Raw genomic sequence first — 21,867 nt, forward strand, 5'->3', positions numbered from 1 at the left:
GGTGGGGTGGGATCCAATAAAAGTGTGATAGAAACCAGAAGGAAACACCAACAATATGCAAAACCTATATGACTAACTATGCAATTAGTCGCATGTGGAAGTAGGATTTCTGTGCCTGGCTAATCTTTTCCTTCTTTATCATAAAAGTTGTAAGTTATCTTAGCTAGAAGGGCACCATTCCCCTACTTTTTAGTGAAGTACCCAGTAAAATTATTGGAATGTATTGAATTCCTACAAAAAAAAAAAAAAAAAAAAAAAAAGAAATTTATAGTTCTCATATTCCAAATTGCTCATGGATTTCTAAGTGTAACTAGGTTGTCTGATCATTGTTTTCAGAATTTCAGAACCGGAAATTTTTCATTTTTGTTGCTATATATGAATGTAATGTGAAGTGTAATGGATAAGCATATAGACAGACAGCCCTCTATTGCTCTACCAAAACTGAAGTAGGTAGTATTAGAGTTGGGATCAGTCAGTAGTAATCCATGAAGCAAAAGTCTTTCTCCTAACAGAATATTGACAGAATACTTCTGTTTCGTTCAGAAATTTGAGAGAAGCAAGAGATAATGCTGTTGCTGAAAAAGAAAGAGCAGTTATTGCTGAAAAGGATGCTTTAAGAAAATATGACCAACTCTTAGACCAGTAAGTATCTTTTAAAAATGCATATAAATAAATCTAAAGGTGTAAGTACACCTATATCCAAGGAGTTTTAGGTAAGAGGAATGACTGGTTTGTCTTTCTGCTTGTGAAGAATAATTTCAATTGCAAAAATTTTGTTTAAATGAAGTTACAGATTTAATTTTAGTCGTAACTTTTTTTTTGCATTACCAGTGTAGTAACAATGTGAATGCTTGATTCACCTCCTACAATCCTGTAAAGACATGCAACCTTAATTATGCCTCTTGTAGAAATAAAAGGTATATTTCATACTGTGCTGTAGCAGTGCTCAAACTCTTAACCTCCTCTTTGTCTTCAGTTGAAAGTGGTAAACACCTTTTATTATGACTTCAATTAATAATTTCTCTAAAAACGGGGATAGAGAGCAGTAGTTATAAAGCATTAGCTTGCTACATGCTTTTCTTACTGCTCCCTTTTCTCCCTCTTTCCTAGTCAGCGTATAAAATACAGGGTCTGTACAAACTTACAGTGCAGTTCACATGGGGATAGGGGAACTATGACTGATTCTCTGCTGGTTTGCTGTCTGCCTTCTTGCTCTGCAGCACCTTGTACTTGCTTTTTGCAAATTTAGAATATCAGCTATTATTAGTATTAGTAAATTATGGCGTATTTAAGAACTATTGACCATAATCAAAGCTGTTTGGGGTAAGTTTGTCATATGGCCTTAATTCTGGGGCTTGTTTAATTGTTTAGTGTATATCTTTTTTTCCAAAAAGAAAAGGTCAGTGCACTAACCAAGTGTGCCACCCTATCGTCTACTCAAAGGAAGTAGTTATGTGAACTTTTTTTTGCTTGGAGTTGTTTTTAATTGCACATAGTAATCAGATGAAGTGTTAATTTAATACAAGCACAAATTATTTAGAGCCTTGTTTTTTTTTTTTTTTTTAATGCAAAACTCCTGCCTTGCAGTGGCAATACTAGCAAAGAAATATCACTGCCCCAACATTAACCACAAAGGAATGAAAAAATGTCAGCACTGTCTAATGGTGTGAAACATGAGGTATAGTTCTAGAGTAAATAGGGTGGATTAGGGGACATGACATTCATGCTCAGCTTCAGGGGTTTGACTTCAGGTTGATTCTAGTTTGGGCTGAAAGCATTATAGGTGTTCTTAGATTCTCAAAAAGGAATTCAGTTAGCAAACTTTGAGATAACAGCTCCAGCAGAAAAATCTAAGTATAGAAATCAAAGCTGGTTAACTGGGCACAACCAGGAAACTTGGTTCAAAACTTATCTCCTGAACCAAACTAAAATGCTAGTACAAATCAACTGCGTATTTCTGATGAGACTCGCAGCTTTCACTGTTATGACTCACTATGACTTGCAGAACTCATATCTAACTAGAAGTTCTCTGGAAAAATAGGTCTAGCTTATGATAATTTGAATGCGTATGCTTTCTTGTTTTTTAATGGAAGTACCAACTTTATAATTCTTACTATATTTTAAAATTTAAAAGCCATGTAGGAAATATTTTTCTGTTCTGCTGTACTCCCATTTATATGTTGTTATCTTTTTCATACTGTTGCTTTTTTGAGAAGAGAAGATACCCTGTAATCAGAAACATAAGAAACAATTTTGAAGGCTTTTGAGAAATAAGCTTCCCTCTTTAAAGGGGAAAAATAAGAAAACTAGTAATATGCTATTTACCATCATCTTGATACATACTCATGCCTCCATCCTACTGTAATTTTTTTTATTCATAAGTTCTTCAATTAGGTAAAACTCTTCTTTCTTCCCTTTAAATAAGTTGATGAGTACTGGTGTTGGAGCTCAAGGAAGTAGGTTACTCCTCAGATGACTATGCTTTTTAAAGAAGAAAACTCTGCTTGAGACAATGAAAAAGACGTACTTCTTTAAAGTTGTTTTTTTTAATTGCATCCCTGCTAACCACAGTACAGGTGTCAAGACTGTGGCTGTTTACATATTCCAAATTATCTACTCTAATGAACTGCAAAGTAGCAAGTTGGCATGATGAGATGGAATAAATAACTTAAGACCCCAAAGTCTGAGGTTACTGTGGACTGAAATATGATGGTTTTGTGGATCAAAAAAAAAATCTAATATAACCAGAATCCCCAACAATAAAAGAGGGGCACTTATGTTGTCCAATTCTATATTTAAGTGATTATAACAGCTAGTTCTGCTTTATTGAAAACAAGGTGACTCATCGTAGTTACCACTGGTATCATAATCTGTATAAACAAACATGTTTGAAAGCTTCAGAAGTATGTGGAATGTTGACTGGCCTGAATTCTGGTTAAATAAAGCCCCTGGCAAATCTTGTGATCAGAAGTGTAACTAATAGCCAATTTTCTAGTCAAGTGCAGTTATTTTCATTCTGCTTACTGATGTCTGTGGTACCTTTTTGTAAATAGCCAGTTATGAATACCAATAAAATGTTGAAGTGATAGTATTTGTGGAAGTGTTACACTGATAAAGAATTGGTTGTTTTGACCTCAAAGTAGATCACTGTGATGTCAGGATGTAACATCGCTCTCTTGTTGCTCCCCTTGCTAATACACAGATGCGAATTCTCTGTGAGAATGCGTGTTTCATTTCTGTGCGACAATGAAAGAACAAGTTTGATATTTTGGCTTAAACTGTGGCAAATGTTACACGTTCTAGAAAACTGACCAAATGGAGACATTTTCACTTTGCCTCAAACTGCTTGTAGGGTGACTTAGAAGTTTTCAGATTTTAAAGCTACATTAACTCAATTGGAAGTCTCGGGGTTGAATGAGGAGAGCAACTCTAATAGTTCCATCTTCTACTACATAGCTAAGTGTAGATACTAAATAAGTTCTAACTCTTCCTTCTTTTGAATATTTTTCAAGTGTTATTTTGAAAATATTGACTGTGTTAACCTCTTCCTGGTCCTTGTCAAAGAGAAGGGAGGAAAGTAACTGAAAAACAGAACAAAACCAGCCTTGCTTCCTATTGCTTTTTCCTACTAGTTAAATTTTCTAGTTTCATATAAGATTAGAGGTCAAAATGAAATGGCTCCCATGGCAGGGTGTTCAAAATGGAATCCAAAGTCTAATATGGGGTAAACTCATGCAAGAGCACTTCTTAGGGTACTACAAGAGCTGCCTCTTGCCTTTGATTATTCACTTCCTTTCACAGAATTCCTTTAAAACTTAAGGAGTGTAATTTCTTTTTCCAGAGCTGTGCAGCTTAGCTTTATCTGTGGAAACTGTCCAAAACAAACAAACAAAAAAAAATCAGAATTACTGGAAATACAAGGGAAATCCCTAAGTGGTGTGATTTTTTTAAAATTATTTTTTAGAAGATTTTTTTTTTTTTTTAATTTTTTTTTTTTAGTGACCAAACAAGAAAATTTACATTCTGCTATGGGTAGTTCATTGCTGCTAATGTGATATGCTACTCAAGGTGATTTTCTGTTTTTGGAATGATAAAATGAGATGTGTAAAAAAACAGAGAAATTAATAAATATGTAGTAAAAAGAACACTAAGAAAACTTTGTAGTGGCAATAACGTTCCTTCAACCTTGCAGTAGGCACTATTAAAAAAAAAAAAAAAAGAACACAACTGTTTTATGAAAGCTAATTGAGGGCTTAAATTACTGCCTCTGTCTATGAGGAAATAAGATATTTTTAAGTATGTATGTGTGGCTTATTTTTTTAGTGTATTTAAATATGCAAAGATGTTGAAAGGGCATTTTAATGTGATGTTTTTACAGTTGGGTTGAGTAAGGACAGGATGATGACTACAAAAAATAGTTTAGTCTTAGGTTTGTTGTACAAAGACTTTGAAAGATTTTGGCTTATTGTGTAAACATTTCTGGATTTATTTATATAGCTCATCCATTTAAAACTATTAGTTAAGTAATGAATAATCTGTTAAGGGAGGAAAACACCTCTAGGAATATCTTTAGTGTTTCTATTTAGAAGTGCCTTTCTCAAGTAAAGAGCACAGTAGAATAAAAAGTTAGGTAGTTGTAAGTAGGAAAAAAAAAAGTAGAGTTCTCTGTATGGTGGTGTTTACCTACTTAATGCTTTCCAGTCAGGTGCAGGGCATGTATGCATTTTGAAGACTTAGTCTGCTCTTGAATCTTAAATATTAGAATCTTTTTTTTCCCCTTTTGTCTTTTTCTTCATAATGATAGTTCTTATTTTTAGAATTCATTTGGAGGTGAGATTAATGCTATCTGGCATTAGTCATCTGCCTTAAACTTTGTAGGTGATCAGGAGAGATGATCAATCCTGCTTATAAAATGGGTATTTAAGTGAAATGAAGATCCCTATACCTTTTGTATTAATTTTAAACAAGACTGGAGAACTATTTTTAGATGATAAAATCATTGGATAAATTTACTGAGTAAGTAAATGTTTTTTTTCGTTTAGAGTCTCTGAGTACGCAGGAATGTCGTGATTAAAGGTAGCATTTGCTACGTTATACATCCATTTTTAATAGAAACATGAAAAGTAATTATTTGCCCCTTTTACTAATATGTTTTAACAATCTGGATGTTGATGACTGCAATCACAGGAGTCTAATCATAAAATGATTAAGTCAATGTATTTTACTGCTCATGCTTAAATAAGAACCTATTATCTCTTCAAAAATGTTTGTATAAAATATTTTAAACAATTAATTAAAAATAACAACCTTCAGGCCTAAGTATTTATTTGCCAAAGCTGCCATAACCCCATATAAAAACTACTGCCGTAACCTTTTACTCCCTAGACATGACTGCGACTTTTATATATGAAGTACTTTATAATCCTGTGCATCGAAGAGCTACATAGATCTTGAAATTACTGTGTAAAATTTTCAGTTTCAATTAACATCGGCAGTATATTCTAAAATACTTTTGTTTTGTAATAATCATTTGTTGTTGCTCTGATAATTTGTGACTTCTATAGCATGATGTGTATATCTTGATAACATCAAAGATTTGTATCAGAATAAAGCTGAGCCATTACCTGTCATTGTTAGGCCTAGTCTAGATTTCAACCATAGTCAGTGTATCTACTACACACTTCCCATTAAAAACTGCCTTCATCTTATTCTCCTGATGAGAAAGATAATTATGGGGTGCAGCTACAGGGTAAGATGGAGATGTCATGGAAATTGCTGAAATACCCCTTCTTGGAAGCTCAGAATCAATGCAAAGAAAACAGTGAAGAAGGAGTGGTAGCATGATAAAGAAGCAAAGAAAAAGTCGGTTTCCTGGGAGACTAAATCTGGTTTGTTTTCAGACTGTAGAAGTAGCACTGATTTCTGCCGAAATGGCTACTCTTTTTTTTTTCCCTTCTGAAGATACGTTTCCATAGGCTTTATGTCATAATGGATGATCTTAAGCTGCTCTCTGAGTGAAGCGACTCTCTTTCTATAATGTTTCTGTGTAAAAAAAAAAAAAAAAAAAAAAAAAAGTCTGACATTCCTCAAAGCTTACTTCAGATTCCACTATAAGTGGAAAGCATTTTAATAAACAAAAGGAGAAAATTTAATTAGCTGATTTGATCAAATACACAGGTTGCAGCATTGGGAAGACTGCACACTTGCTAGGGCATGCCTAGCAATCTTTGCTTGCTCACTAATAGGCCTCTCAAAGTTTTGCATTCTTAGCTAAGATAGCATCCTTCCGCGATCAATGGTTTAAGCCCATAACCACTCACTGTAGCTGTCTTGAATGATAAACACTAGGTAGAGAATTGCCAGGTTAAGACTCACAGGAACTACAAATTAGGCTGATAGCTAGCATTTGTGAGCTTTGTTACATCTAGAACAGTCTTTTACCTTTATTCTCTTGCTCTGCATGAGATGTTCAATGACTATATTTATAGCTCTAGAAATCTTTCAACTGAAGTTCCATTTGACACAGCTCTTAAACAAGATATTAAGGATGGCTTGGGAAGGTTGTAATACAAACATATCCTCATATTGTTTCCCTAGATTAAGACTACAATTTTATAAAGATTTTCCGTAAAGTATGCATTCTTGTTTTACCTATTCAGTTCTTGCTAGACCTAATCTTAAAACATTAATAAAAGCACAATGTTAAAATTCTGTGATGGCTATTATGCTGAGTACCTAAGAAACTATTTACTCTTTCAGGTGTTTACGTTTTTTGATAGCCTGGGAAGACTGAAGGTGTATCAGTGTCCTTTTAGAACAACTTCAAAAGTGGTTGTAAGATCCTTCAAGAGGCATTCTGTATGAGGGTGCTGCTGCTTAGTCATCTTATACATCTTGAATTATAGAAATGAAAACTCCATGACAAGCCATGATTTTCATATGATTGTTAGTATCCCTCATTTACACACACATTTTTGTGATTCACAGTGTTCAGCTTCTTGTTAATGACGAGCACTGGCAATCAGCAAATGGTGTCTCTTCACAACTTCACCAAATGATGTTTCAGGTGCTAAAAGTTTACATGGGCTCAAAGGGAAATTGAAAAAGCTACTTAAGTAGAAACCACATCCAGCTCAGCTAATTTCTAGATAATTCTTGAGATAGAAATAGTTGGACACCAGTGGGAAAACTTAGGGAGCGATGCCAAGTACACAAACATCTTTCTTGCTCTTCTCAAAATACATACTTCTGGATCTAGTTGGAGACAGGATTACCAGGCTCCATGGACTTTTTTTCAGATATGCTACAGCTATGTGATGTTGAACAGAAGTTGTAAAATACTGTTTTCTTACTGTTCACTTCCTGTGCTTTGTGTCCCTTTGAAAAGTTTAGACTGGATGTAATGTCAAGATAAATGAAAGCATTTTTCTGACAATGATTTTAAGGTGTTGGGTTATTTTTCTGATTGCTACATATATCAGGTTATACATGCAAATATATATATATATTTTTCTGGAGTGTTTCTAACCATCTGAGCTTGAAATTTTAGTGTGAAGCCTCATAGCAGCATCAGGCAGCCCAAAAGATTAACACTTCAGTGGCAGATGAGAATATAAACTGTTTATAAGGAAACTCCACATTTTTTTTAGAATATGGAAGAAAAGCAATTCACAAATAACACGACCATATATTCCTGCAGTGATTATTAGTTGCATATGTCTACTAAAGCTGTGTATTATAATTCCTGTTCAAAAGCTAAATTCTTTAAAGCGAGGATATTGTATTTTCTGCATGGCTATGGATATGTTGATACTCAAATGATGGTTATTTAGATATCATTATATTTCAGCTTACTAAAACTATAGAAGTTCTCTTTTAATACTATATTGTAAATAAAATAACAGAAAATAGCACATCTGAAAATTCTAACCACTGTACAACAGTGTGGGGGATGATTTTGTGTAGCTTGATATGTAGCTAACACAGATAAGCACAAAAATATGTACCTGTACTTGAATATGTACCGTAAAATTAGTTGTCTCAATTACTATGATTTTCAGACACTCGTTTAACTATTACAGTTTTCTAGTATTTTAGCAAATGACTGGGAATATGAAGATTTTGTTGTATAATCCATCTTTTTTCATTGCCATAGGTGTTCTGCAGCTTTTTTTTCTTAAGTATTTGTCTTCACTGTTACTCAAAATTTTGATAATCTGTAAAATCAGAAGTTATGAACATAAGGTCTTCTGTAAGTGTTTTTTTTTTTTTTTTTTTTTTTTTTTCCTATATGTGTATTTCTATATAACATCCAAAGCATTTTGATAAAACCCTAAGTAAAGTTCAGGGTGAACTAGACGGTTAATGGTATAGACTTCTTCAGTCCTAGTGTCTCAGTAACCATACAGGTTCTAGCATCAGTGGGTGATTGCCTTCTGGAATTACCTTCTGAATCTGTGACTATGTTATGGATATCATCTGGAAAAAAAGATATGATGCTGTGCTCTTGTCTGGATGACTAACTGTTCAAGAGCAGTTTGCCTAAAGAGGTGCTTATGTGGTCTGAGAAAGGAAGCTTTGTGATTTTACAGATGACATAGTAAACTCATGGGAGACTCCCTGAAGTGTTAGACATGGAGACTAACGTTTATTAGAGCTTTGGGCTGAATTTTGGGCAGAGCTTGTCTTTGCAGAATCAAATTAAAACCATTGTGAAAATGTCAGGTATAAATAGGGAGTCGAAGTCTTCTGCTCTCAGCCAGTTCCTGTCATGCATGGTGGTGATACCCGTTACCTCTAAGTAGCTCTCATGAAAAAGGAAAAAAATAGCATGTTGTTCTGTGATTGAGGGTAGTCAGTCTGTTTGGCAGATATTCTGTAAACAAAGAAACTTCGTGCTGTGTTCACGAACGTTACCAAAACAGTGCCCATCAGTGAGCCAAGGTACTTTCAAACCATAAGCTGCAGGGAGCTGTTTGCCTTTGACATTAATCCCTCCAGTATTGAATATGCCTAATTGATCTTAATCGTATTGAGGCCTTCCCAAAGGAGAAGGGCAGTATGGTATTTACATGTAGTGCTCACGACTAATGAAACCACTGTTTGAGCCCTTGGCATCCTGTTTGCTGCTTTCTATCTTCATGAGATTGGCTTGTCCAGTGCCTTGACAGGAGAGAACAGGAAAACCAGGGCTGAAGGACTGACTTCCCTTTTGTGTGATCTTGTATCTAGGTGTTTCTTCAAGAAGGTATTCCAGTTTTTATCAGATTTGTCTCAGAGGAGTACTTCTTTGAGTTCTTTGTGATATCAGTGAGTGTACAATTGTTAAGTGTTTTTTATAGTAAAAAAACAAAAACGTTACTTTTGCAAGACCTTATTGGGATGGGAATATTTATTCTGAGTGGGCCTCTGAGAGCAACATCACATAAAAGTGGATAGGTTAGAAAAAAAAAAAAAAAAGAAAAGTGGATAAGTCTATTTGCATATCTTTTCTAATATTTAAATTATATATAGTTAAAATGATGCAACTTATAGCTGGTATTGTAACAAATACTACTGCATGTATATGTACATAACGTAGTTTAAGCTTTGATGTGGAACTTTGTCATCTGGAATTGTTTTCATGGATATTCTGATTGTTTCATGGAAGGTGTCCATTCCCATGGATAAATAGATATAAAAGTGCTGTGATTCATCTGATTCATTCCTTCTGAAATTTTGCTTAATGTTTGTTGTCTTTTCTTTGAGATATTAACGTTTTACTTCCCAGGAATATAATCTAAATCATAAGCTTCACGATGGTTCAGAAAGTTTCATCTTTCCATTTCACCTTGGATGCATTATACTGGGGACATCAAAGCTGGCCGTGGGTTGTAGAGAGAGGAAGAATTTTTCCCATTCAAATCCATGTGGGAAAGGGAGAAAGTTTTCGTGTGCGAGTGTTTGCAAAATGATGCTGTAAGTAGGTGAGTTAGAAGCCCAGTTCTCTCTTCTCTTCATGCTCACTAACTTCAGGCATTTAAATGACTCTCAAATCCCCAACTATACTCAATAGAGACTGTTTCTCCTCATAGTAGAGGATGAACAGTGTGACCAATCTAAATCTGTCCCTATGAAGCACAGGTTGATACAATAATTATAAGATTTTCACATCTAAAACTGTGTGATGGAATACTGTCTTGCTTCTGTTATATGTTCGTTGAGGACTTTTTTTTTTTTTTTTTTGTTCTTACATGTGGTGTACTTTTTTATAAGCTAGTGGGACTGGGTTTTCAGGTTTTAATTCTTTGCCTTATGACACACTGTTCCCATTCACAGGTTGTGAATTCTGGGTCTGATTTCTGTGTTATGTCAGTTCTGGGCATTTTTCAAAGCATTATACGCACATTGATGAATGAGGTAAATTTGTCAAGAGCTGGATGACAGTCTCCATTCAAAGGAAGAAAAAGCTTTTTAAAGTAGTGCATTTGCTGCAAGGTACTCGCATTATTAAAGTGTGCAGACAAACAGAAGGTAGTTGATATAAGTTAGGAAAGAGCTACCTTGTGGTTAGTTGTTTGCCTGCTGATCCTCCTCCTGTATTATTTTTCTTTAACTTTGTGAAATAATCAAATCTTTTTTGTCCTTTGTCTCAAATGGTTATCTGTTTATACAAAACTATTAAACAGTTTTAATTTAGGCATTAAAATAAGTAAAAATATTGCAACCTCTCTATTGTAAAATTGATGTCTTTTGGCAAAATTATTTGTGAATTATTTTTTAAAGAGTTTTTATATTTATCTTTGCACGTCTCTTTTGTAATGCCAGATGTCTAAATCTTTTCATAAACTTCAGTTAAAAGAAGCATATTTTCCGTCATTATTTTAAAATATAATGTTTACTGGAAGGGAAGTCTAGTGAATTCCCACAGATGAAGTGTGAGTGCATTTCTCCCACTTGTAAATGAGTTCTTATTTCCTACAGTACATAATCTGGTACCACAATGAGTCATTTTCAACATGTTTTAGTTTAGCTTCTAAAACATTTTAAAACTTGGCAGATACATGTAAATGAATGTTGCATCCAGTTTTAGAAACTGCTTCCAAATAATATTTTACTAACATGATGACTGTGAATAGACCTTTTAGAATGCAGAAGTGTCCTTTGTGATAAGCCTAAAAGCATTTGGCAAGGTCTTATTTTCATTTTTTTTTTACCTTTAGCACGTTTCAGTTTAACCATTCCATAAAATAGGGAGAATACTTTGGTGAAAGATCCTTAGGCTTTACAGGCAGAGCATTGTAAATGGAGTATTTTAACCAGACAAATGATAGATTTCTTTGCAAACTGAACTTTGCAATTTCATGCTGATTTATTTTTCAATTTTATAGTTTTGTTTCAAAATAAATATAGTGCCATCTCTGTTTTAATGACATTGTTGTGTCATATGTCATTCCACACTTTAATCTGTTCCCTGATGTGTAACCTTGACAATTCAAATAATAGAAAAGAACTCAAGATTAAATAATTCATATGATTAAAATGGAGTTATGAGTAATGGGGGTGGAATGGGAGGAAAATGGGGGAGGCAGAACAAGCATATTTAGATTTAAAAAAAAAAAAAAAAAAAAAAAGAACAAAAAAAAACCAACAAACACCTCCAAATTACCATTGTTCCATTTGTGAGGGAGTTTATTTCCATTTATCTGTTCCCTAAATAATAATTTTTATTTTAACTTTTCTTTCCTGGCTTCCTGGTATCTGGAAAATTTATTGTATTGGGAGCTTGGATACTTTGCTCAGATATTGATGCCCTGTTTTCAGACACAGTTATGTTTCTGCAATCTGGATTTGAATACCACCCTAAATTTTCTCCAGTTGTTGGCGGCATTTTTGTTAGTATAATATTCACAGTAGGGATAACTTTGCAAGTCTGTGATTCTCTGTTCCAACTAACCATCTGCTTGTTGTCCACGATGCAACACGATGTTATCAGTAAGTTGTTCTTACTGTAATTGCTACCCTTAAAAATCTCTTCGGCTTTTTATTAGATTTAGGAGAACATGGAGGAAACATTTAAAACATTTAACGCTTGGATTACTAAGGCTTTCATCATATAGATTTCCTGGAATCCTTTTACCCTTGGTTGTGTGGTGTAACAAAAGAAACCTATTTCAAAACCCTCCTTACCTCTGCCACCAATTGGTCTTAAATACACTTAACTTTTCATCAAGGAGAACATCAAAAACGGGGAAGGAGTTAATTTAGGGGATCAAAAGTCAATTATTTTGTCAGACAAAATGTGAGACATTCTTCTCCTTCCATTACAAAGTTGTTATGAAACTTGCAGAAGATTTGTGATAGGCAAAAGAAGAGGAAAGGTAATAAAGATGAGGGGTGGGGAAAGCCATAACATGAATGAAAAAGAGATGAGACAAAAAAGCAGTCATGAAAACTTCACTGAGCAGGATTCACCTGGATGTAGAATATGTAGTGCATTTTGCCAGTCTTTCTCTTGGTGGACTGGACAAAGAGACAATGGTTGCATGAAGGGATTAGGTGAGTTGAAGGCAGTGTGTTGGTAGTGGTGGAAGAGTCCATTTCTGCCCATGTGGTTACTTCTATGTGGCTAATTCCAGAGGTGGGGATTGTAAATCTTATTGGTGTAATGTCGTATGCATTTTGTTCAGAACATCTCCTTCCAGTTCTAACATTTTTTCCAGATAATTGGCTGATACTTTACCAGAACCCTTGACCAAAAAAAAAAGTATATATTTGAGATGTCATTTTGGTTCATACTACTGGTTCATAATTCTGTTGCATTTTTTGTTTTGTTTTAATGTAATACTGTTAGACTTTCGATGAATTTGAACTTTTTTTTTTTTTTTTTTTTTTTTTTTTTTTTTGCAAAAGGTAAGTGTACCATGGATTTGTGTACACATGGATTTGTGTTTTGCTGTGGCTGGCAGTGGTTAGACTGTTGCCTAACTTGACACACCTGCCCTGGGAGGAAGTTGTTTCTCTCCACTGACCTATAAATATAAAGGAAGTCTACATGACTAGCTTGGATGTAGATACCCGTGTTGAAGCTAGGTGAAGTGAGTCTCACTTGTCTTTTCCGAGTGAAATGAGTTTTATATAATCCTTTTTCTCAAATTCATGTTTTTTAGAGGTTTTACTGTTCAGCATTGCTTGGGAAGGAGAATGTTAAAACAATCTTTAAGCATATATCAGCTATTGGTCATAAAATAAAATATTTTCATTGTGAAGTATGATAACTTTTTTAATGAACTCTACTGTATTCCATGATTAGGAAAGAGAGAGTGACAGAAGTTCATTGACATTATGAAGATCTGTGGTTGTGATTTATACAGAGGATTAGATCTGATTAATAAAACTACAGAAGGCAGGAAGACAACATGTTCCTTCAAAATTTTCGGTCTTGGATATTTTGCAGTAACTCTTAGAAGGTCCACACCCAAGTGAAGAGGAAGCTTGTGTTTTTCTTTTTAGAGAAACGGGGAGAAAGGACAGAAAACAAATGGACAATACACCATAGTGCTTCTGTATTATAAAATACGTGGAGGTCTCTTTGGGTCTAAATGTGTAACAGCACCATTAAACAAAGTATGCCATAACTATACTTGAAATTTAGTACATCATTGATGAGTACAGGGTTTGCACGTACTAATGGTTTTCCAGCAGGTTGTCATAGTGATATCTGGGGGCAGATTTTCCGTGACTAGATTCCATGGAAGTCTTACCAATACCTCCTGTTCTCAAGCACCACCTAACCTCAGAGGCACTTGAAATCAGCCTGCATTCCAAATTGGAGCACATCTAGATAGAGGTCCGTGTGCATGCTCGGAAGTCTCCTGGTTTGGAAAGCTAAGTACTTATTTTGATATGAGTAGGGAGGTGCTTGAACGCTATTCAAGTCCCTGAAGGGTGTTTTTTATTAGGTTGTAGCTAACTCATGCAAAAGCATTGAGTTCACTCCCAAATGCTGTTAGAAGAGGAGATAAGTGCTATGTTTGCCTCTTCTTTAATGTGCTGTGAGCACTCACCCAGGAAGTTTAAGAAAGACCCAAGTCCTTTTTCTTTGTCTCCCTGCTGTTGGTGTTACCTGGATGTTAGGCCAATTTCCCTAGACTTATTGGCAGCAAGTGTTGCTATGAGTTAACCTGTGCACGAGTTAGGCAGAATATCACAAAGTAGAAAAACAGCTTTTGGGTTTTGTGCTTGTTGTTTTTGTTGTTGTTGTTTTATTTGTTGTGAAAGCCAATCAAAAGAATCTGCACAAAGTCATAAAAATACAATTAAAATACAAGTTTTAGAAAAATGATATTAGCATACTTTAGCTGTGTTAATTGCCTCTTTGCATTTCTTTTCCCATTTTTAAAAATAAAAGTGGATATCGGTAATAGATGAATTACTTGTAAGGTTTATGTGCGTAACTTGAGAGTGACCCTTCAGGGTCATTCTTTTGTCATTGCATGTAACTTTCTTTTCATAAATTAAATTAATCTCCACTATTCCTAATGGAAGATACTTTAGTTGTAAGTGTTTAGATGGAGTTTTAATTCCTGTTCTAACATTTTTTATTTTGTTGTTGTGGTGGTGGTTGATTTATTTATTTTTTTTCTGGACTATAATAAATAGTTTCTAATGCCAGCATCAGTCCTTAAATTTCTGTTGTCCTGGCGTCTTTCCTTCTCACTGCCCATTTAAGTCTTTGTCAGATTTGATTTTTCTAAACTGTAGCTTATCTCATGTCTCATGGGATAGGTTTCTTGTTGTCTTGAACATCTGAATAGCATTTTGTTTAATCTTGACCTTCCTTCAACACAGATAACTGGAAATGTGAAGTGTTCCACTTAATTTCCTACTTTATCTTGCACAATAACATACTTTCCCTTGGATGTACCTTAGTGATTCCTGGAATTGCATGTCTCTTGCATAGCTGGATCATGTTAATAGTTTCGTTAACCTGAGATCATGTAAAGTATCTAGATCCTTTTGGTCAGTCTTTTCTGTCTTCTAGGCATCTGGATTCTGGATGAAAAGAGCCTGCATCTTACATTTTCTAGCCCTGCTCTAAGTCCTGCATTTGTATATGCATTCTTACTTGTTTTTATGGTTATACTGCTAAATCAAGAATCACGCTCTGACATATTAGAGAGGCGTATTTTGGAAGATGTGCAATGTTTTTGCTTCACGTACTCAACATGAGATATGACTCACCTAAATGTAGGTATACTGAGCATGGGTACTGCAAAGGAGTTGCAAATGTGAAAGATATAGTAGGCAGTGGAACCTCAGTAAACGTAATCAGTGAGGTTTGGAGAACTGTTCAGCTGACCAAATGAAAATTGCTGCTGCAGGGCTCTCTTTAGAAACCTTTGACTGCAGTAACTAATTTTCACCAGTTATACTGGATGTGGATGGCCTAAGCCTTTCTAAACTTAGATTTACAAAGTCACAGAATCGGAAAGTTCATGGGATCACAGAACAGCCCCTGTTGGAAGGGATCTTGAAAGATCTTCTGGTGCAGTCTTCCGAGCCTCTTTCAGGCTTTCAGAGAGGCTCCAGTCCCTTTGTTTATGCAGATTTTTTGCTGGACTTTCTCCATTATGTCCAAGTCTCTCTTGTACTGGTGGGCCCAGAACTAGGCCCAATACTCCAGGTGTGGTCTCACCAGTGCTGAGTAGAGGAGAATCACAGAATTTCTAGGTTGGAAGAGACCTCTAGATCATCGAGTCCAACCTCTGACCTAACACTAACAAGTCCTCCACTAAACCATATCACAGAATCACAGAATTTCTAGGTTGGAAGAGACCTCTAGATCATCGAAGGATCACTTCCTTCCACCTGCTGGTAAGACTTTGCCTAATGCAGTCCACGAAACCATAAGCCTTCTTAGGAACAAGGGCACACTGCTGACTCACGATGAACTTGGTGTCCACCAGGACCCCCAGGTCCTTTTCTGCAGAGCTGCTTTCCATTTGGTCTACTCCCAGCATGTACCTGGGTGCCTGGGATTGTTCCTCCTCAGGTGCAGGACTCTGCACTTCTCCGTATTGAACTGCAGCAGGTTCCTGTCAGCCCAGTATCTCCAGCTTGCCCAGGTCCCTCTGGATGGCAGTACAACCCTTTAGTATAACAGATATTTCCCTCCTAATCCAACTAGACTCTGTGCCACTGATCGCTGCCCCCTGCACCTGGCCATTCAGTTTTCAGTTCACCTCCCTCTGTTTACACTGCCTCTTCCATCAGCTTCTCTGTGAGGATTTTATGGGAAACAGTGTAAAAACTCTTTCGTTACCTAAATGTAAGCATCCAATGATGTGTGTTTTTTCAGACATTCACAAAGCTGACATACATGGTAAGAAGACATACATGTATAGGGTGCATTTACACTTCTGGAGCAGCAGTTACAGGCTAGGTGGGATCCCAAAGTGATAGGGATGCCTGTGGGTGAGTAATTGAGTCAAACCTCTGAATTTTGTCAGGCTGAATCACAACTCTAAGCACATAATGAAGTGGGAGAATTATCCAGATAGTCACCTTGTCATTGCTTATATAGAAGATAAAAGTACATGTATTTTCTTAAAAATTTCATAGTCAAGCAAGGAGAAAAAGAACAGCAGCAAGATTTCTCACAATAATTGTGGTAACAGATTTGTGGATGAGTGGAAGTATAGGAAGAGGCCAAGTTGTATTCAAAAAGCAATAAAACTGTCTAGTTTTCTTATTAAATCACTTATTTGTTATTTTCTTTGGGATTGCAGTCTTTTTATTGTAGTAGCCAGGAAAATAAACAGCAATAGAGAGTGTCACCAAAAATCTTTATTGTTGAATGTAGACTATCCTTAGCTGAATTCTAAGGCATCAGAGAAGGTACAGAAAAGCATTCAGGTGCAGAAATGCTTCATTGTTGGAGTCACTAGTTTCTCATTAGTTTTAACAGAATTATAGTTGGCTACAAAAGAAATTATTATGCTCGTGGTATGATGGGCTCACTTTAGCATGAAATGCACAGGGGGTATGTATTTATGGTGTGACACCTTAGTCACCGAACAGGCAAAATTAGTTTAATATTTTTATTATCTTTATCTGCTTTACTTAGAAATCTGCAGAAAAGAACTGTTGTTAACATTGATTTTTTTTCCCAAGTATTTATTTTCTTTGTTGTCTTAAAAGTGTGTAGCCAACATAGTAATTAACATATCATCTAAGCAAACAATGGAGTCTTTAATATAGAAGCTATAGGTAGTAGCATGATAATACAATAAAAGACAATGTCATGGGAATGTCAAGGAATCTGTATTAATGTAACCCTTACAGCAGTTCCATAAAGAAAGTATTTGAAGCTTTATAAAATTGCCTTTAGCAAAATTCAGTTGATGTGAAATAGAAAAGAGCCTTATCTAACCAAAGACCATACTAGCTGTAAGTAGGTTTTGTTTCTATTTCCCTATCCCCTTTTCCTGCAACATTCTCTAGACTGGTATGTGATATGATTGCCTAAGCAAGGATTATTAAAATATTTTTTATCTATATTTTAAATATTTTTTCAAATCTTCAGCTATTCAGTGATGTCTCAATAGCATGCAAAACCTGAATTGCTTGAAAAAAAAAATTAGATTTCAAAACTTATTTTGTCTATAGTATATGATATTAATCACTGTGAACTTGCATTATTGAATTTGGAAAAAAGTAACTTAAAAAATGAAAAATACCTATAAGTTGATTCCTTGTTTTTGTCATTTAACAGTTCATACAGACCTGTCAAAGTTTTTGTTTTTTTTTTTTTTGCTGTATTAGCTAGTTATGAAAAAGCATAGAATAACTTATTCTTTCTCTGATTGTAATTTTTGTACTTGCATAAGTTATACCTCTTCTGTACTTATTATTTAGCAGCTACCAATTGTAATCATAGTGAAAATATTGACTGATGTTACTTTTTTGTCTTTTAAAAGCATGTAGGCTATAATCACATTTGTTTTGCTAACTATTATCCCTATGGGCTACCCTTCTGTATCCTATTAAACAGAAAACGTTTGATCTGTAAGAGTGCCTTTTTAATACACTCCTGATTTTGAGACTACAGTAGTATAAATTGTTAGCAGTTCAAACAATACCATTATACTTTCACTTGCCTGCTACCAATTATTATTTTACCCTTGCATCATCTATGAAATGATTAGGTATGTTTAAGCATCACTTCTTACATTTTTAAATTCTCTCTTATGACATCAGTACCTTTTTTTTCCATAATGCTTGCAATTTCAGCAGTTTTGTACTAAGTTGCCTTGCTTTCCTACTCCAATTACCACCCTACAAAATAAATCTTTGTATGTTCAAATTGATGCCAAGATACCAGCAGTACGAATTATAATGGATGATTCATATTACAAGCTCCTAGAGCATTTATTGGTGTGCTGGTACATTCTTAGGGAATGACAAAGTCAGATTAAATTTATATATGTAAATATTGATCATTAAAAAAGATCATCTTTGTTGATCTTGAATGTGTGCACATTTGATATCTATTCAATGATCTATAAATATGTTTAGTGCAGTCATTTTCTTTACTGCCGCATTAATTCTAAAATAGTTAATAATCCTTTTGAAAACAATCTTCTGAAATACTAAATGGATTTATTTTTTTTTGTAAACTAGATTTGTGTATTGTCAGAGGGAATATAATGAAGGAGGATCTCCTAAAATAAGAGAAAGTATATATTATAAAGGGTAACTGAAACGTGAATTTGTCAAATAAAAGAAGAATGGCTCTGCCAGTGTAACATTGTTTCATATAAATGTTTTTCTAGAACTTTGTGAAAAATCTGAATTCTAGCCCTGCCAACTGAATTGTCCTCAAAACCTTTTCCTTTTTTTGTCATTTTTTTGTGTTGTAAATTCACCTTTATTGCGTGTTCAATAATAAAATAATCACAATAATTGTGTAATAAAGCTTTGAAAAGGCTTTGAGAAAAAGATTTTTTAATAGAATCCCCCCAAAAGACAATTTTACTATTGAAAATGGGTCACAAAAATGGCAGTTTCCTCAATCAGAATAAAAAAAAAAATGTTCTAAATATTGAAGAGTGCTGTAGAAAGGATTCTTTACCTTCCTTGAGGCACTTTAATGTCATATGGTCCTTTTTTTTTTTTTTTTTTTTTTTTTTTTTTTTTTTTTTCTGAGATCCATATTGCTCTTTCATATTCTTTAGAAGTTTAGGCTCAATCTCCATATTTCTTTTTTTTTTTTTTCTCTTTTAATTTATTTTTAGAGATGCAGAAACTAGTTTTTAGTCAGTGAGAAATAAAGAATGGAAACTGTGGAAACTTGAGTTCCCAAGAAAAATGGTGTCAGAGCCCCAAGTGTTCTTGTTGTAATTTATGCATAAAATCTGACAAAAATATTCGCAATAACAGTTTTTTTGTTTTTTTTTTTTTTTATTAAATCCATAAAAAGAAATCTATATGTTAAATTCTCCTTCTAATGTATATTTTTCTTACTTTTCTCTCCCCAAAGTTAATGGACCTATTCTTGTCTAAATAAGAGCCCCAGATACTGCAATATACTGTTTACTTGACTAATCATATTGCTTGCCTTTTTTGATCATGATCTGAGAGATGCATTGAATTACTTTAAACACATGCTTTGGATTCCTATAGATCCATAGTACAGTTGTTGAACATACCCTGCATTTTTAAAGAAGCAAAAAAAGATTGCTCACATTCATACAAGAGCTTGCTTTCAAGCCAAGAATGACAGATGCTGTTACAGCTGAGAAATGAAGTGTTTTAGGAAAACACTCTAACAGTAGTTAACTCAGGTCAAAGTGGGAAAAAAAAAAAAAAAAAAAAAAAAAAGACTCTTTCTAGAGTGGAGGTAAAAGTACTTGAGGTGTGGGTATTGGTTGTACAAACTGTCAGAGCTCTAATTCAGTATATCAGCAATATCTGATTGAATATGGTAGTCCTGGTCTCTGCATTTTCCAATTTAGAATCATCCTCATTTCTCGATTTCCTCATTATAAGCAAATGCATTTGCAAGAACGTTTTATTGTTTGTATTTTGATATTGTAGACTGTGTGTAAATGATAGTATACCAAGGAATGGTGAAGAGAGGAGTTGTCTGCACATAATCCAAACTTTTGTGGCCTGGATTTGACTGTACTATGCCAAAGCAACATATTTGTCCTATTTTAATGTTGACATGGTTAGCTAGTCCTTAAATTCATTCCATCTGCTATAGAGAATAATTTACATGAGGGATTGACTTCATTTTGGAGAAGAATATAAGATAATAGAGTAAATGGAAATTTGAAAAGTAAAGGAAAAACCTTGAATATTTTGAAAATGAGAAAAAAATACAGATAAGACTGAAGTACTGAATTGCACCAATGCAGTATACAATGCTTTATGTAACATTTTTAATACACAGTATTATGAAAACATAAAAGATGCAGTAGCACAGACTGAACAGTGTAGCAGTTAATGTACCAGAAATATTGCACTTAAGTGATGATGGTTTTGTTTTTTAATATACTAAAAATGCTGTCTACTGTTTTACCTACATAAAAATTGTTCCAAATTAAAAAAAAAAAAAAAAAAAAAAAAAAAAAAGCCTTTAAAGATGGCACAGCAAAAGTCATTTCTCAAATCTGTCCAAGTTAGTAACTTTACAAACCTACAATAAATTTTTTGGAGTCCTGCAAGAAAACTTGGGAAAGAGGGAAAGATACTTATTGTTATTGACAATATATCAAAACAGCTGTAATAGCTCAAAAAAACAATCCTGCAGTTGTAACAAATTTTATCCTTTGGTTAATCTGTAAGGTTGTGTGTGGTGGTAATGGCAAATAACCAATAATTCATTTGGATTTAAAAATACATTATGTTTGTATGTAAACAAGTTCTGTTGAATTGTGTTACATTCTGTGGCTAGGGTACAGATTCATAAAGAACAGTTTCTTCTATTTTAAGGAAACAATTTTAAGATGGGATAAAATGCTTAATATTCTGTCTTACAGTGTTGGTGTCTCAGCCAAAGTTGAATTAGCTTAATATTCTTTTATTACTCTGAAGGGGTAAATTTATGTTGAAAGTTCAAAGAAAATGGTTGAAACAGATTAAGCCACAGGACACTTCAAAATAATCCTTGTTTAGAACTTGACATGTATCTAAGATAGCTGTGTATCTCAGAGCAGGTATTTGTTACTCTTACCTACATATTTTAATTCAGACAAGAATTAATTCAGGAAAGTCCTGTGTTTTATATGGGTCAGGCAAGCTAATCTGTGTTACTTTTGGCTGTGCCTAAGACTACATGTACACAGTTCGCGTTTTTCGGATGTATTTGATCTGATTTAAAAACTAGTCAGTTCAGATACTATTATTAGTTTCAGGACAAAGCTAAGCAAAGGCTAATAATATACTGTTCAGCTTAGCTTATGTATTGACTGGAGTCTTGAAAAAGGCTCTTTATTATTCAAGGTCCTGAGTTTTTGAAATCCTGATGTGGTCATAAAAATTACAAATCTTAGCAGTACATATCTAGAAGTAACAGATTTTAATAAAACAGGAATTTCCTCCAGTGTTTCCTTCCAGATACAGACATTCATACACTCAAGTCTAAAGGCAGTTCCTTTTGCTTGTCAGTATTCATCCATGTCACTTACAATCAACAGACATGCATTTTCGTCCTAAGTCCCTTTCGATACAGAGCACAAAGTGCAGAAGTCTGCTGCTGCTTCTTTTTTCTTCACTTCTCCATGGGTATCGCCTCCCCCAGTAGTTTTCAAATTGGCAAATTTGACTCTCATATTTTTTGTTTTCTCTGCTTTGAAGAGGGAAAATGGACATTTTGGTCAA

General features: G+C 34.4%; 1 protein-coding gene across 2 annotated transcripts in view; it reads left to right on the forward strand.

Moving 5' to 3' along the window:
- Positions 1-21,867, forward strand: part of PIBF1 (progesterone immunomodulatory binding factor 1) — a 120,043-nt gene that overhangs the window by 30,349 nt on the left and 67,827 nt on the right. For both annotated transcript variants that reach the window (XM_082752362.1, XM_082752363.1), the window contains exon 10: positions 544-642. In XM_082752362.1, coding sequence (XP_082608488.1) covers positions 544-642 — 99 coding nt within the window. The remainder of the gene's footprint in view (positions 1-543; positions 643-21,867) is intronic.

The sequence above is a fragment of the Aythya marila genome (assembly GCF_965140915.1).
Source record: "Aythya marila genome assembly, chromosome: 1".
NCBI lineage: Eukaryota > Metazoa > Chordata > Aves > Anseriformes > Anatidae > Aythya > Aythya marila.